This window comes from Calliphora vicina, chromosome 3, assembly GCF_958450345.1.
Source record: "Calliphora vicina chromosome 3, idCalVici1.1, whole genome shotgun sequence".
Lineage (NCBI taxonomy): Eukaryota > Metazoa > Arthropoda > Insecta > Diptera > Calliphoridae > Calliphora > Calliphora vicina.
Window position 1 is genome coordinate 69,131,724 of NC_088782.1, and position 16,063 is coordinate 69,147,786.

A 16,063-nucleotide genomic window follows, 5' to 3' on the forward strand; every position below is an offset into this window, starting at 1 on the left:
CGTGTGATTTATTTCTATATTAAAGTTAACTATGTTGAATTTTGTGTGTATACCAAAATTTTTAAGCGATTTATGCACGTTAAAGTGATTTTCGGAAGCGGGCCTATATGGGAGCTATGACTAATTATGGACTGATCGTAACCAAATTTGGTGTCATGAATTTTATATATATAAAACTTATTTGGAGCGGAATTTGTGTAGATACATATATAAATTAAACATTTATTACCGATAAAGTCCAATTTCGAGAGGACATTTGTATGGGGGCTAGGTGAAATAATGGACCGATTTCAGCCAGTTTCAATAGGCTTGGTCCTTGAGCCGAAAAAATAATATGTACCAAATTTCATCGAAATATCTTCAAAATTGCGACCTGTACTCTGCGCACAAGGTTTCATGGACAGCCAGCCAGTCGACCAGACGGACGGACGGACGGACGGACTGACGGACATCGTTTAATCGACTTAGAAAGTGATTCTAAGTCGATCGGTATACTTTAAGGTGGGTGTTAAACTAATATTTTTGGGCGTTACAAACATCTGCACAAACGCATTATACCCTCCCCACTATGGTGGTGTAGGGTATAAAAAGCATGGATATGCATTGGAAAAATACCGGTTTAAATTTATATTTTTTTGCAAAAAAACATTGTTTTACAAGGAACAATAAATTGTTATTCCATTTTCCAAAATGAAGTTATATTTATTTGTTGCACAAAAAGCCAAAAAACCAAAATTTTATAAAAAAAAAAAAATCATGACAAAAATAAGGTTTTCCTCCCAAGATAGACGGACATAGTTGGTTTGTCTTTAAGTTTCATAAGGACCCAAAATATATATATGTATGTGGTGGGATCTACTTCTAATATCCGATGTTTCAGAAAGCAATATTTTCTGTAAAGAAATAATAATCGAAGTTATGCAGGGTTTGGCCAAAACTGCTTTATTTTTCAAAAACTTGTAAAATATGCAAAAGCTAACTTTTTTTGTTTTTTTGCTTGAAAAACTTGCCCTGTTTATAATATATGAATGAATGTATGTATGTATATAAATATAAATAACTAAAGACGTAACATATTCGCTTAAATATTCATAAATAAATTCGAATTTATATATTGTTCACATTCATGCTGGCAAATTTATACATTCAGGTGCAAAAAACAAATCTTACTGTGTGTTTCACAGTAGAGATGATTTATTGCTGGCTGTCAAGTTATAAAACATAGGTATGTATGTTTATTTTATTAAGAGATATGTAACCGGGAAAAGCATTTATTATTGGTGATCTTGGAAAGTATTGTGTATGACTTGTTATAGATTTAGATAGAACAGATTTAGAATTAAGAGCTTTACTGTGATTTGACACTTCAAAGTACCTACTTAATTGGCTCCAAATTTTATCGAAAATTGGCAATATAATACTGTATTGTGTCTCCGCTTACATGCTGATTGTGTCCTAGCTAAATGTGTTCACAATAATCTGATTGCCTCTATATCAAAAACAACAGTCAGAATTTGACAGTTAAACATTACTTTAAAAAACAATGTGTGCTGATTTGATTTTCGCAATTAGCTTGTTTAAATTGAATCTAAGATCTGAATAAATTAGAATTAGGGACGATTTAATTAAAAATCGAGATTTTATAACAGATTCTGATTTCTAATCTGAGTTAACCTTCCCTATACCAAAGGGTTTTTTATGTACATGGTTTACCAATACCCACCCGGATGGTACTGTACTTCTATACATATATCCGACGAACAAAATTTTAAAAAATCGAAAAAACCGTATAAAAAGGTTCAAATGTTATTATTAAATTATATAGAACTCTAAAATTTGTTTAAATTAAATTTTAAATTTTATTTAAATCGAAACAAAATGAAAAAAACTATTAAACTAATAAAAACCGAGAGGTTAACCGGGTGAGTATTGGTAAAGCGAAGGTTAAGCAATTCAAAACCCGTTCATCAACTGATAAAAGAATCTGATACATATTTCATTCAATAAATATTCATATAGTGTGTCTGAAAATCGTTTACTATGCGAATAATTATTTCACTCATTTCAAAACACGAGTACAATGCCCACTTTCAGGGCAATACAACGAAAATCTTTATTTCGTTGGAAAAACAAATCAAAAATAACAAAAACACACTTTTGACAAAATATTTAAAATAGAAATTCACATATTCTTACAGGTTGAGTTAGTTTAGTACACAACATATTGATTTCTTCAAATAGTCTGAGTATATGGAAAAATTTTTGGGTAATTTAAATTTTACAGCATCATTAAATTGCCCAAACAATTATTCCACTGTGAAAATAAACAAAATAATTTCTATTTAAAGCATTTTATTTGTGTCGAGCATCATAGAATAGTTCATAGTTCGTTGGAATAGTTTTAGTCCAGCACAATTTAAAAGCTATTTAGTTTTACAGTAGCACATATAAAAAAGTATACAAAGCTAAATTTAAGATTTGTTTCGAGACATTTGATTAAAATTGATTATTTTAATATTATTCAGAATTTCAAATTAAATGGGTCATAGATTTAAACATACAAGACTTAAAGCCCTATAGGTCTTAATTTTTTATTAGTATTTTTGTGCAAAGACCAAAAACTTACAAAAACATTTCAAATACATCAGACTATCTTTTTTCCGTTAGGATGTCCTTTAGACTCCCAAATGGATGTAGTATTTTACCGGCTATTAAAAGAGCGGCTAACTGGCTCAGACTTAACAAAATATCTGGTAGGGATATTCGTATATATACTGAGAGCCAAGTAGCGATTAAATTCTTAACAGGTGTTTATCGGGGACCGTAAATAACGGTTATACAGAAATCAAAAAATCTCTATGTTAGAGTCAACGGAGACCTATACTGTAATATACCAATAGATTCGTATTGACGTGCTCTTTCAGAATCTATGGTGATATAAAGAAATCATCACAACTCCATAGTTAACAGTTAGTATTCAACGCAAAAATAAAAGTTGTAATGAAACTCTTAAAAATGAGTATTAAATAGCTGTCGTAAAAAAAATTAATTTGAAGAGTGTTATTTTATCGGTCATAAAATAAAAGTCATTTTAGGAGTTTTATTTTTCTCGTCAGAAAATAAAATTCTTTTGAGGAGTTTTATTTTTCCCGTTCTAAAGCTTGCCGCTTTAAGCATCTTTCATTGCAACTGAATAAATTATCATTATTCAGTTGCAATGAAGTTTCTGACGGGAAAAATATAACACCTCATAATAATAACTGTTTTAGATGGATCTTTATTTTTAAAATAACTTTCTTTATATGTTTATAGAACATTGGGTATCCCTGAATGGGATGGTGACACAGTGGACACAGCGATATTGTAGGAAATTTTATTTCTGATTTCTTGGGAAAAGAGGCACCTTGTTGTGTGAACGTAAGATAGACAACCTATGTATCATTCCGTTGTCCACTTGCAATAACTGATAAATATTGCTCAGACACGATGTGTGAACGAATCACAAGAATGATATGGCCTGTGCACTTCATATCTACTTGGAATGCAACGTCTACAACTTACCAACATGATGGAGATCTGCGTGCTAGATTCTTAGGAAAACGCTAATTTAGTAGCCTCTCTGAATTATCTGACAGGGAATTGGGATGCATATATGCCTACATTAGGAAGAGCAGATGGCTATGAATCCGACGAATTACGGTTTAATTCACTCTCTCCTCTATTTTTTAAAACACACCGATTGCTCACCAAAGCTTATGGTGAATACGTTGCATCGGTTTAAACTATCCAGAGATGGTTTGTGATGAAAAATAAATCCATTACAAGAACCCAAAGCGTAAGAGAACGTATGTGAAGCACGGCCAACTAGCCAAAGCCAAATAGTCATGTCGCACAGTGGTATAAAATAAAGAGGGAAATAAATCTGTAACTTCTAAACACTTAAACACAGACGAAGAAATAGGATCGTTTTAAAAATTGAACATACCGGATGTGTCCTACATTGGAGACCCCTGACCGCACCTCTGGTTGCTACAAATTCAAAACTTAAACTCGACAAAATTTCTTCTTTGCGCGTGTTAAATTTCATTCAAATCGGAATAAGGGTTTAGAAGATTTATTTCCCTCTTCTTTTTTTCTATACCACTGTGTGGCATTAAAGTAATGATCTGTAATTGGTGGGATGAAAGGGGTCATGTCTAGAATATGCGGCCAGATATGAAACCGCAATACTCCATCATGACAATGCTAGGCCACGTGTTGCAACACATGTTAAAAACTATTTAGAATGAAGTGCCTCACCCTCCTTATAGTCCAGACCTTGCCCGTCCGACTACCGACGCTCTTTCTGCTATAAGCTTCACTTTGGAACAGAGTATCTTCTGATATTGGTTTTATTTGTCCTTGGCCTCAAAAGATGAGCAGTTCTTTTGGCTCGGAATTCATATGTTGTCAGAAAGATGGTAATACGTTGATTAAATTTATATTTGGGGTATTCACATGGTCTGGTATTAGTCATATTGTCATAATGTCCTAATATATTATAATAGTTGTTGTTGTGTTTTAAACAAAAAAAAGTATTATTTTATGACAAAACAATAAACATAGTTCAAATAGTGTTATTAGTTTAGAACTTTTTTGTTTGAAACACAGGAAAAATTTGTTTAAAATATCAAAATATATTAGAACATTATGACAATATGACCAAATAGTAGACCATGTGAATACCCCATGCATAAATATTTGAAAATATAAGATAAACATTTGAAAAAATCCTGCATTTTTAAGTCATACACCCAATAGGAAGAGCAAATCTCGAAATTTCCAAAAAAGCTTACAAAAATTCCAGTTTTTTAATGTTTTGGGCTTTTGCTCATAACGTCAACATTTGGTCCCGGACTGATCAAAGAATAATTTGTATGATTTCGAATACATTATAGTATTCACCAAAGGAATGGTGAATTTTTGAATTTATTTGAATTTAGGCCATATCGTGACATCAACAGACAGACAGGCAGAGTCAAACGTGCAGTTGGATCGTCTTACAATTTTTTAAGGACGTATTATAATACTTTAGTGGATCTACGACAAATATTTCGATGTGCTAAATTTATTAAAAGTAACTATTATCCATTATTATTTTGTTTTAAAAACCCCATACAAAACTCAAATAAAACTTTTTATACAAAAATGCTTCAATTAAGTTTATAAAACCAACAAATTTGTTTAAATTTTAATTGCATTTTAAACAAAATACAATTTATTTGATCATACATCTAACTATTGGAAAAACTAATAATGTACTACTCCATATGTCCATATATTCTTATAAATATTTTATTTATTTTATGTGGTAAAATATAAACATACATACAACACACTATTTGGGAAAATAAAATGAAACTAAATAAATTTTATTAGGACAATGACAATAAAATATGACTGCAGTAACAAAATAGCAGCTGTGATTCAAAGCAACACTTTCATGAGATACCAGACACCACACGTACCGCAAACCAAACGATAGACAGACAGACGAACGGACGGACAACAAACAAATATAAACATAAAAGTTTGTCTCATTCAAGAGACTCAATATTTATTGTGGCAAACAACAGAATTGTATAATTTTTCTCCATTTTTTTAATTCAGAAATAAAATGAAAAACACATTTGCAGACACCAATACGATTTTCAACAAAAAAAAAATATTTTTTTTCTGTTTTTCTTTAAAAAGTAATAAGGAAATGTTAAAAACATGTGCATGTTTAGGTCATAAATTTTTAATATGGTCACCGCCATTCTTAAATGTACAAACATATACGTATTTACTTGTACATTTTTTGTTTTTATTTAAATTGCATATAAAACTAAAAATTGCCAAAATAAAAATTCGTGATGGGTAAATAAGAACTTTCAGGCAGGCTACAGATGGGTATTTATGCATGAGAATTTTGGTATTGAAAAATGGAAATCCCTGATAGCGAAAAGAGTTATTTTTAAACGTCGAAGATATAGGCGAAAACCGGTGTTTCGGTTCTAGTGAAATGTTATATGTCGTTTTACATAATTCCATAATTCTTTAATTGATTTTAATAGTTTGTTTTGGCAAATTTTCTGTCCCGACTGTAGCTATTTTCAAATTTGTCGAACTTCTCTTTCGATTAATTAACTTTGTCAATAATTTTTCGACAATTGTTGGCCATTTGAATTAGTTTTATTTTTTTATTATTTTTAAATTTGAGAAATTTTCAAGTTCTTCGAAAAAATTAATTTTTGTTAAAGTCGACTTTATTTTAAAATAGAGCTTTTGTTTTTATTTGAAAAAAGCTTCAAAACTTTTTCCAACATATACAGTGACTCAAACGCAAAGTCGGACAAGAGTTTGTGTGATATAAATGTGCTCTAAACATAACAGGATGTAAAAAAAAACTACGTAGTGAGTACCGGAGTATGCAATTTGCATTTTATCAATGGCAAAATGGACAAATTTGTCTATCTCAACATTTTGAAACAAAATTTAGAACAAAGTGCGAAAAAGTGAGTACAGAAAACATCTTTTCCATTTATCAAGACTACGATCCCAAGCTCACATCAGGTGTTGCAAATATTTGGTTGATCCATAACTGTCCCAAACTTATAGAAACTCCTGCACAGAGCCCAGACTTTAATGCAATTGAGCATCTTTGGGAGGAATTAGCTAGGAGAGAGTATCAAATAAAATTTAACACGTTAGTTCAGATAAAAGAGTCCTTACTGAAAGCATGGACCTCAATAGAGCCGGAAGTATGCCAAAACGTGGTAAAATTGATTCAAAAGCGATTACAGATCATTCGAGACAACAAAGGATATGCAATTAAATATTTATCGCCCACTTTTGAATACTTATTTTACTCTGTCCGATTTTGTGCTTGGCGCAAGAAATTGAGTTATTTTGGTTTTTATGCCAAATTTTACAGTTTTAATTATGCAAATATTAATTTTTGTTATTTTTTAGAGATATAGGTATGTGGAGTGTATTTTTTTGGTACATCCTTTCATGTTTAGAGCACATTTATATCAGACAAACTCTTGTCCGATTTTGCGTTTGAGTCACTGTACATTCAAATAATTGAAAATATTTTTCAATGAATGTAAATAAAAAGAAGAAATTTTAAGAAATTATAAAAACAAATTGTACATAAAAGTTCAAAACTGAAAGCTTTCTTTTTAAATAATAAAACAACATTTTAAATTATATTTGAAATTTGTTTTATGGTACGAAATTTAAAATAATAGTCAACTTTATGGACTTAAAATCGATTTTAAGGCTTTCGTAGTTAGGCTGATAATTTTCACGTTTTTAAAGACTTATTTATTCATTTAGGAAATTTTGTATTTTATTATTTGTCTCAGACGTTCTCCTCTACACCATTCACTGACAAATATCAGGTCTGTCACAGACATTTTACGAAAATGAAAATAATCGTTTGCTCCAATTCGTAATGTTTTGGTTTAGCTTTTTTAGCTTTAGTAAAAACGATCTGATAAAAAACTTCACATACCTTGAGGCGCAACTAGAAATGCTAATCGGGACTGATTTTTGAAAATCCCGGGGTTCGGGATTTGGTAAAAAATCCCGAAATCCCGACCCGGGGTTTCGGGATTTTCGGGAATCTAAAATCCCGAAAATTATAAGAAAGAAACGTACATAATTATATCTTTACAATTGAAAGAAAATTTTTTATTTAGCAATTAATTTATATTCGTTATTTTTGAAACGTTCGTTATATAAGGTGGTCAATGTTACGAATTTGACCGTGCGTTAAATCGGATTTTCGTTAAAGTGTGATTCGTTATACCGAGATTTGCCTGGATTTGATTTTATATCTATGGTTTCTTGAGGCAACTTTCTTAGAATTTTCCGTAGATTGCGTTTCTGCTATACGTTTTTTAGTTTTTGATCGTCCATACAATTCGACCCACCCTAATGTACATACTGGTAAAAACAGTACCTTATCTTTTAGCAATCGAAATATTTTTATCTGAGATAAAATCTATTCCATTTGAAGAGGATTTAAATTGAGTTTTGTTAGACAACTTACAAAAAAAAGGTGAAGAATTGATTTTCTAGAGCCCCACTCAAGGAAACCAAAAATACCGTTTTCCTTTATTAACTATATTGTAGCAGTAGTTGAGCTTAACAACTTTTCTGAACATCACTTTGTGATATTTGGGCATGTAGAATGTCAAAATGCATGAAAAAGGCACACAAAAATTACAATTTCCCTATTTATTTATGAAAAATGGGATTTGGAAAATCCCGAAAATCCCGGGATTTAAAATTAAAAAATCCCGGGCGTCGGGATTTAAGAAATCCCGAAAACCCCGGGATTTTCGGGAACGGGATTCCCCGTTTGGCATCCCTAGGCGCAACGTACAATATATTTTAAAACACTAAGCTGATGACTGAAATATTTATTTGTCACTTCTATATTTATTTTTTTATTCGTAAGTTTGAACACTTTAATTTTTTTGATTGATGCAAATAATCTATATAATAAAAATCAAATGTCGTCCGTTGGTAATTGCATCAGTTGAGAACGGCTGGACCAATTTGGAAATATTTTTTTAAAATGTTAATCATGGTCCAACTTAGGTTTTTATGGAAAGAAAAATTTACCACGCCCACTTTTTTCGATGTATCTACAATCGGAAAAGCGCTGCACTGATATGGCTAATTTTTTTCAAATGTTCGTAGTAATCGAATTTAAGTTTTTACAGAAAGAAAAATTGACTACTCCCACTTCTACGCCCACTTTTTTCGATTTCTCTAAAAATCGACGCAAGAGTTGCGAAACAATATGATTGTGATACCTTGAGGAAATCAGTTCGAAGAAACGTTAAACTGTTGAATCGACAACAAAAATATGCGTACGACACTTACGAAAGTTGTGAAAGATGGAACTGAAGGGATTTGTTTGACGTTCCCGGTGGAACTGGCAAAACTTTTTTGATCGCGTTGATTTTGCAACGATACGCTCGCAGAATGATATTGCAGTTGCTTCATCAGGAATTGCAGGAATTGCTTAAGTTGCCATTCGAGTTGAATTTATTCAAATGGGCCCTACAAAAAATCCAAGGGTGGCGCTATGGGGGCTCAAAGTAGGGTACCCTCGACATACCTTAGTTGTTAAAAATATAAGTCGTACTTTTGGACGGAATAGACAAGATTTCAGAGCAATACCGATTATGGATCCACAAATAAAAGATTTTCAATTTAAATATTCATAAAATAGTTGATTTTTGCTGTTTTTTTGGTCGAAAAGGTGACTTAACTCTTTTTTTATTAAAAAAAAAACTTTCTTTAAGAACATATAACAATTTTATATTTTTCTGTAAGGTATCTTTACGGAAAATATTTTGGTATAAAAAACATGTTTCATTTTTCGAATATGTCGCCTCTACGCCCTTTGGAATGCGACCTATTCATATTAAAATTTCAACTTTGATATGAAATTAAGTTCGGTTTCATGGATTTTAAAAGAAAAGTGATTTTGCTCTTATGTCAAATATTCAAAACAATAAAGCTTCAAAAATTCATTTTTTATAGAAGTTTTCGTATAAACTGGATGTTTTAATAATTGAATTCCAATCTATTAAACTATAGTATTAAAAACAAAGGTTTGAAGGAATTAATTCTTAATTTAATTTTCAAAATCAAATTTAACATGTTCTCTTAACTATTTTATTAAGCATTTACCAAGAATTAATTCGTTGTTTTAATTCCTTAATTCTCCAAACATATTGAATTCATTCCTTCACGAATAATTCCTTATTGAATCATTCATGTTTACTTTAATTAAAACCTGTCAAAAAATAACTTGATCTTCAATTCAAACTTGTTACAAATAGACTTATGTCAATTTCTTTCAATTCATTTTGTAAATGATTAAGAGAAAAATAAAAACAAATTGAATGAAGAAAAAATATTTAAGTTAAATTTGTATTAGATTTGAATTAACAAAGATTTAATCATTCAAAAGTTGAATGATTTTTGAATTAGTTCCGAACAGTTCCATTATAAATTAATTCAATATTGAATGAATTCTTTGATTGAAGCTAAATAATTAGATGTTATGAATGGATTTATGGACTGAATGGCTGATATTTTTTAATTCTGACTTTAGATTTTAATGAATCAACTCAATACAACCAAAGGCTGTCCTATTGTAATATTTTTTTTAATTATAAGAGTCACAATGTCAATGGATATTATGATATTTTTAAACGTGTCAGAAGGTTCATTTGCACTGTGACACTTTTGAGTTTATCTTAACGTCCATGGCTATTATGACAATCCAACTTTCTATACTTCCTGGAGTAGAGTGCAACCAAAATATGAAAATAATTTGGATTGTATTTTTTCTTAAATGCTTATATGCAAATATAATACAACAACAACGATAATAATAATAAAATACAAACTCAAGACGAAAAAAAAAACAAAACTACGACTGCGACGGCGATACCACCGACAAAATAGATGGCTACTGGAAGTTTGCCAATATAATTAAGAGAAATTTTTCATACTGGTTGAAATAAAATGTAGAAAAACCAAATCAAATACAAGTATTGCACATAAATATGTATATGATTGTATATTATTAAATATTTAAAAAAAATAAAAACAAGATAAAATAAAAAAATAGTAAAATATGACGTGACGAGACGAATGTGGCTGGTTAAAACAAAAGCAGAAAAATTCACTTACCTTTTTATGACTTTTAAAAACAGAACATTTAAATGTATCTGTACTGGCATCTCTTGCAATATAACTAAATATTTTGAGATCACTACTGTCATGAGACACATAAAATATACGATAAACAGGATGATTTAATAATTCAATTTCCTCGCAATCATTCGACCAATTCTTTTTCTATAAACGAAACAAAAAATAAAAGAAAAAAACATTATTTATTTGAAAATTTATTATTTTTCTCTTTTTTCTACTTACTTTTCTGCGGCGCTTTTTTAACACAACTCTTACACCATTGACGGAGATGTGGATGGTGACTTTACGTTTTTTCAAATTCTGCACTTTGCATTCGTACTAGAAAGAGAAAAACGAAAATCATAAATTATTAAAAATTTTGTTTTATTTATGTTGGTCACTTAAAAATAGAAATTTTAAAAATGAAAAAAAAAAACTAAAAACTATGAAACTGCTGGTTGAACAAACAAACTTTGTTTCATTTTTAGCAAGTGAAACAAAAACTTTCTTATAATTGTTTTTCTCACTTTTTTTATTTTAATTAGAAAAAAAGTTTTTTATTAAATTGTTTTTCGTTTGTTTAGTTTTCTCAAAATAAGAACACTAATGAAACAGAAAACTTTTACATTTTGTTTTTTAATATTTAATATAAATTTCGAATGACCTATTAAAAGCATGCTTAAATGCAATAAATGAGACAAATTTAATATGTAACACTTACATTTATTTAAATCTTAAATGTGTATAAATTAAATGTAACCTCATTTTACATTATTGTCTTTATTTGTATTCCATTTTTCTCAGAAATTTTTAATTAAGTTTGTGTAGTACAGAAAAGGGAACTTAGGTAAATGAGAAACATTAATTTTTTTTTATAGAAATAAGGCTATCATTATGATTTATACAATTTTAAATTATTTTAAGCCTCATATTTATAATAAACTAGTTGACCGCCCGGCTTCGCCCGGTAGCATTTACTAATGGTAGTTCTTCAAGTTTCTCCCACATACAACTGCCTGTTCTTATTTATTAGCAAATAAAATATCTAAATTTGTACTGCATACTTTAGGGAGATTTTTTATTGCACTTGACTGAATTTTTTTTCTTTACAAACCATCTCCTGAAAATTTCGAATCGAATAAAAAAGAAATCAGCCAAATCGCTCCAGCCGTTCTCACGTGATGCCATTACATACATGGACCATTTCATTTTTATATATATAGATTTTTAAATTTATAAAAGGTTTATAAAACTATAAGGTCTTAAATCTGTCAATTTATTTTAAATTTTTCATCAACTATAGAAAATGTAATCACAAGATGTTTATGGAAAACTCAATTATATTTATTAATAGCAGTGTCCAACAGCATAGAATAGATTAGCGACCCTATAATTCTAAAAGGGCATGTTGAGTAGATCATTTTTGTAGAATAAACTTATAGTCCACCTGGTCTGAATTTTTGTTTACAGTGGGTCAAAGTTTTCTGTTTGTTTTTTTTTTTGGTCGAAGGAAGCATGATACTAAATGAAAAAAGTTGTTGTAAGTTAATGTCTGAGAGAATTTTTATTGTCAGAGTTATATGGTGGAATTTTATGAGGATCATTTTTGTTGAAGATCTTAAACCTCTAGCTGCTTTCTTTAGGGGTTAATTTAACCCTTTTTACGAGAAAATCAAAAAATCCTTTCAGAAAGGACATTTAAGGATTGAAATATTCCACGAAAATGTGTGTCGGAAAATTCTGGGGGAGGTCACCAAAGATGCCAAATTTGTAAATAATGCTCTTTACGCTTAATTAGCAAAATTACACGCCATCTTCGGTTTCACATTTTTTAAAAAAAATCGCCAAAAATCCATTACTGATCCAAATGAGCTGAAATTTAAAATATAAATAGTTCTTAAGAACATCTACAAAAAATATGCATGCATATGTAAGTTATCTCTTTTGGTTCAAGATATATTTAGGTTTATTTATTTATTTTTTTTTAATTCCGCTCGATCTTTTTTTAGATAAGGCTGGCCTATGGAGGCTCGAATATTTTTTTAAAAATATCAGCTATATTTGCTATAAAATTCTGAATAAAATCAAAACTTGCTAACAAAAAGTTACATGCATTAAAAATTGGAAAATGTATAAAAGGCCTATATTTTTCTTTTGTAAAAAAATTTTTCTTCGGGACTATATACAATTTGTATATGATCCGAAAGGATGACTTATTGCGAAAGTGTGAAAAGTAAAACTTGGCTCACTTAAGCGGACATAGTCGCTCTCAAACCTATCCAAGCTTTGCCAAATTAAAAAAAAATAAAAATTTGAGTAATAAAATCTATAAAGGCAAAGCACCGCTTCTCGAAAAGGTTCCACATTTGTATAACCCTATATCTTGTTTAAATACATACAAAGTAATTTTACTAGGGTATTCAATTAATCGGATTTCTGGTTTAATCGGTTAATCGAGCAAATAATTAATCGGGGTATAGATTTAATCGGTTAATAATCGGTTAATTTTAAATTATTCGATTAACCGAATAATTTATATTTAAATTTTAAAGTAAAAATAAAACCACGAATTTTCTGTACTTATTTAAGTATTTTATTACTAAAATGAACAAAAACATAAATAACAAATAAACGAAACATAACAATTCAACCAAAAAGTAAATAATTTTCTTTAGTTTTAATAAAACTCGACTTGGAAAAAAACTCTCTCGAAAAAACTAAAGTAAGGCATGACAAAGAATATCCAATATCTGAGTTATTTTTTTCTAAGCATATAAAATCTTCCATTATAGCATTGAGGTCCATTTTGAATTTTTTTTAGATTTTAAATACTTTTAATAATTTCGACAAGTTCTGATAAAAACTCATTTCAGTAGTGTTTCCAGTTTCGTTTATTATCATGTTCTCATTCGACAAATACATGTCGATGGCTTAATATAGAAAGGTCGTATCTCGTTTTTTCTAAATCGGATTTTTTACATATTCTGGTAGACAAAACTAAAGTATACCTCCCTTAAAAAATTCAGTTTTCTATTTTGAAGAATAACAGATTTACAGTAATTAAAAAAACCCTAACTCATTTCAAAAATAGTTTGAAAAAAAACCCTAACACATTTAATGTTGAATGCATATTTTTTGGTTTATATTAAAACAAACAACTTTTCTAAAAGTATTTGTTGATATATTACAATTTTTTAGTTGTTAGTTTTTGACTTTAATTTTCAGATTTTATTGAGTTTTTTCCTTCTCCTATAAAGTAACTAAAAGTTGAGATACGACCTTTCTATATTAAGCCATCGAAGTAAATTAAATATGTCAGTTGTTATACTCACTGAACATGTTTCTTGGATGTTCGAAAACATATGTAATGTTGTATTTAAATTAAAATGGAAAAATAAATACAAACAAATATGTTAAAGTGCAAAAAAACAGAAATTTCGGTTAATCGACACAAATTAATCGGTTTATTTGTTATTCGAAAATCGGTAATTTTGAATTATTCGAACAGTTAACCAACCAAATTTAATCTATCACACGGTAAATAACGTCACTATAGGCACATTTCTAAACACATTTTCCCCATTATAGGAATTTTGGTATTTGAAAACAAAAATATGTCAAAAATTATAATACCATTGATTTAAGAACATTTAGATCTACATCGTTTCCAAATTTGGAAAATCCCTATATTAAAAATGTTCAGTTTCTAAGGTAAATGACGTCCGAAAAATTCATAAAATTATTTCATTACACTAAACTGTTAATCTTCAAGTCTTAAGGTTTTCACAAATACCAACTTCTTATAAAAAAAAACTTATATTTATTCATCAGGAGCTTCACAGAAAAAATGTTAGCTTTTTTAATATAGTTATTTCATTCAAAATGCGCTTTGGAAAAAATGTAAAAAATACGGCTTTTTACATTTTCCACCTTTTAATTTTTAAAAAAAATTCAGACCAGCTGGACTATAAGTTTATTCTACAAAACTGATCTACTCAACATGCCCTGGCAAATTTTATTATTTCTAATATTAACCCTCTAACCGGCCAATTTTATTTCGAGGTAAAATAATATACCAGGTTATTGTTTGCAAAAAAAATAAATACGTTGGAATAAAAACAAATAAAAGACAAGTGCACGTTCTTGTTTATCACAATAAGTAAATTGTTTGTCTCTTTACACATATTTATCGTTATAACGGGAAAAGTAACCAAATAAAGCAGCATTACAACATTTAACATACCCACCTAAAGACAGCCTTGCCGGTTAGAGGGTTAAAGAAGATATTCCTGAGAATTTCCATAAATTTAATTGAATGCAAAAATATGATGACAAAGAATTTATTAAATTTGATATAGTGGAAAATTGAGATTAAATTTGCATAAATTGCCAAATAGTGCCTGTTGAAATCGAGTTTGTCAAATAGCTAATTTAGCCAAAATTATCTTTATTTCCTTTAAATATATGTACGTACTTACATACACAACATTAATTTTGATTTTAAATTTAATAGACATGTAGTAAAACATTTAGTTACCTATAGGAACATAAGCAGTTGAGGTTAAGGATGTAGCAATAAAAACACGAGGAAGTTCTTTCAATATGAAATTTGTCTTAGAATTAAATAATGTTTGTATCTAATTTTGTTGCCTTTTATAAGCCGTTTCTTACAAATATTAGACGAAAAAACGTAAGCACTATTTTCAACATATGTTTATTTGATAATATCAAATTAAATTGATATTAGATGACTTTTTTAAAAAAAATATTGTGATATTTTCTACACTGTCATTTGTTTAATGAAATAAATATTAATTCAATAAAAAGATAAATATCGATTTTTTAGTGGTAAAGCTTTTTAGATCTGTTGAGATTTGAACAAATCTGTTGAGATTTGAACAAATGTACATATTTTTACGTTTTTACCTTTATGATAAACTAATCACCGACTGCAAACGCTGCCACTATTTATACACAGTATCATCTACCAGTAGCTTCATGAATTATCTTAACGGACAAAACTAGAATGTCCTATTTCTAGAGCTTTTAGCAGATTCAATGTTAATGTTAGCAATCGTTATAGACAGTTAGTTTAATTTCGTAATAATGTGTATTAGAAATTTATAAGAGGCTTGCAATCAATAGGAATGGGATAGTTTTCAATATAACATAAAAGGTTACACAGGGCAACAAAATCGAAAAAATTTTAGGAGCTTTTTTTTTAATTTTTTTTTTTTTTTGTAAAATTGTGAATTTTTTAGACGTTTCTCCACATAATTCATGATAACTTAAAAACGATTAGTGCGATATT

General features: G+C 29.2%; 1 protein-coding gene across 2 annotated transcripts in view; it reads right to left on the minus strand.

Annotated features, from left to right (window-relative positions):
* Positions 1-16,063, minus strand: part of LOC135953381 (capon-like protein) — a 501,555-nt gene that overhangs the window by 79,788 nt on the left and 405,704 nt on the right. For both annotated transcript variants that reach the window (XM_065503265.1, XM_065503264.1), the window contains exons 3-4: positions 10,996-11,091; positions 10,750-10,917 (exon numbers count right to left, since the gene is read on the minus strand). In XM_065503265.1, the coding sequence (XP_065359337.1) occupies positions 10,750-10,917; positions 10,996-11,091 (264 nt within the window). The remainder of the gene's footprint in view (positions 1-10,749; positions 10,918-10,995; positions 11,092-16,063) is intronic.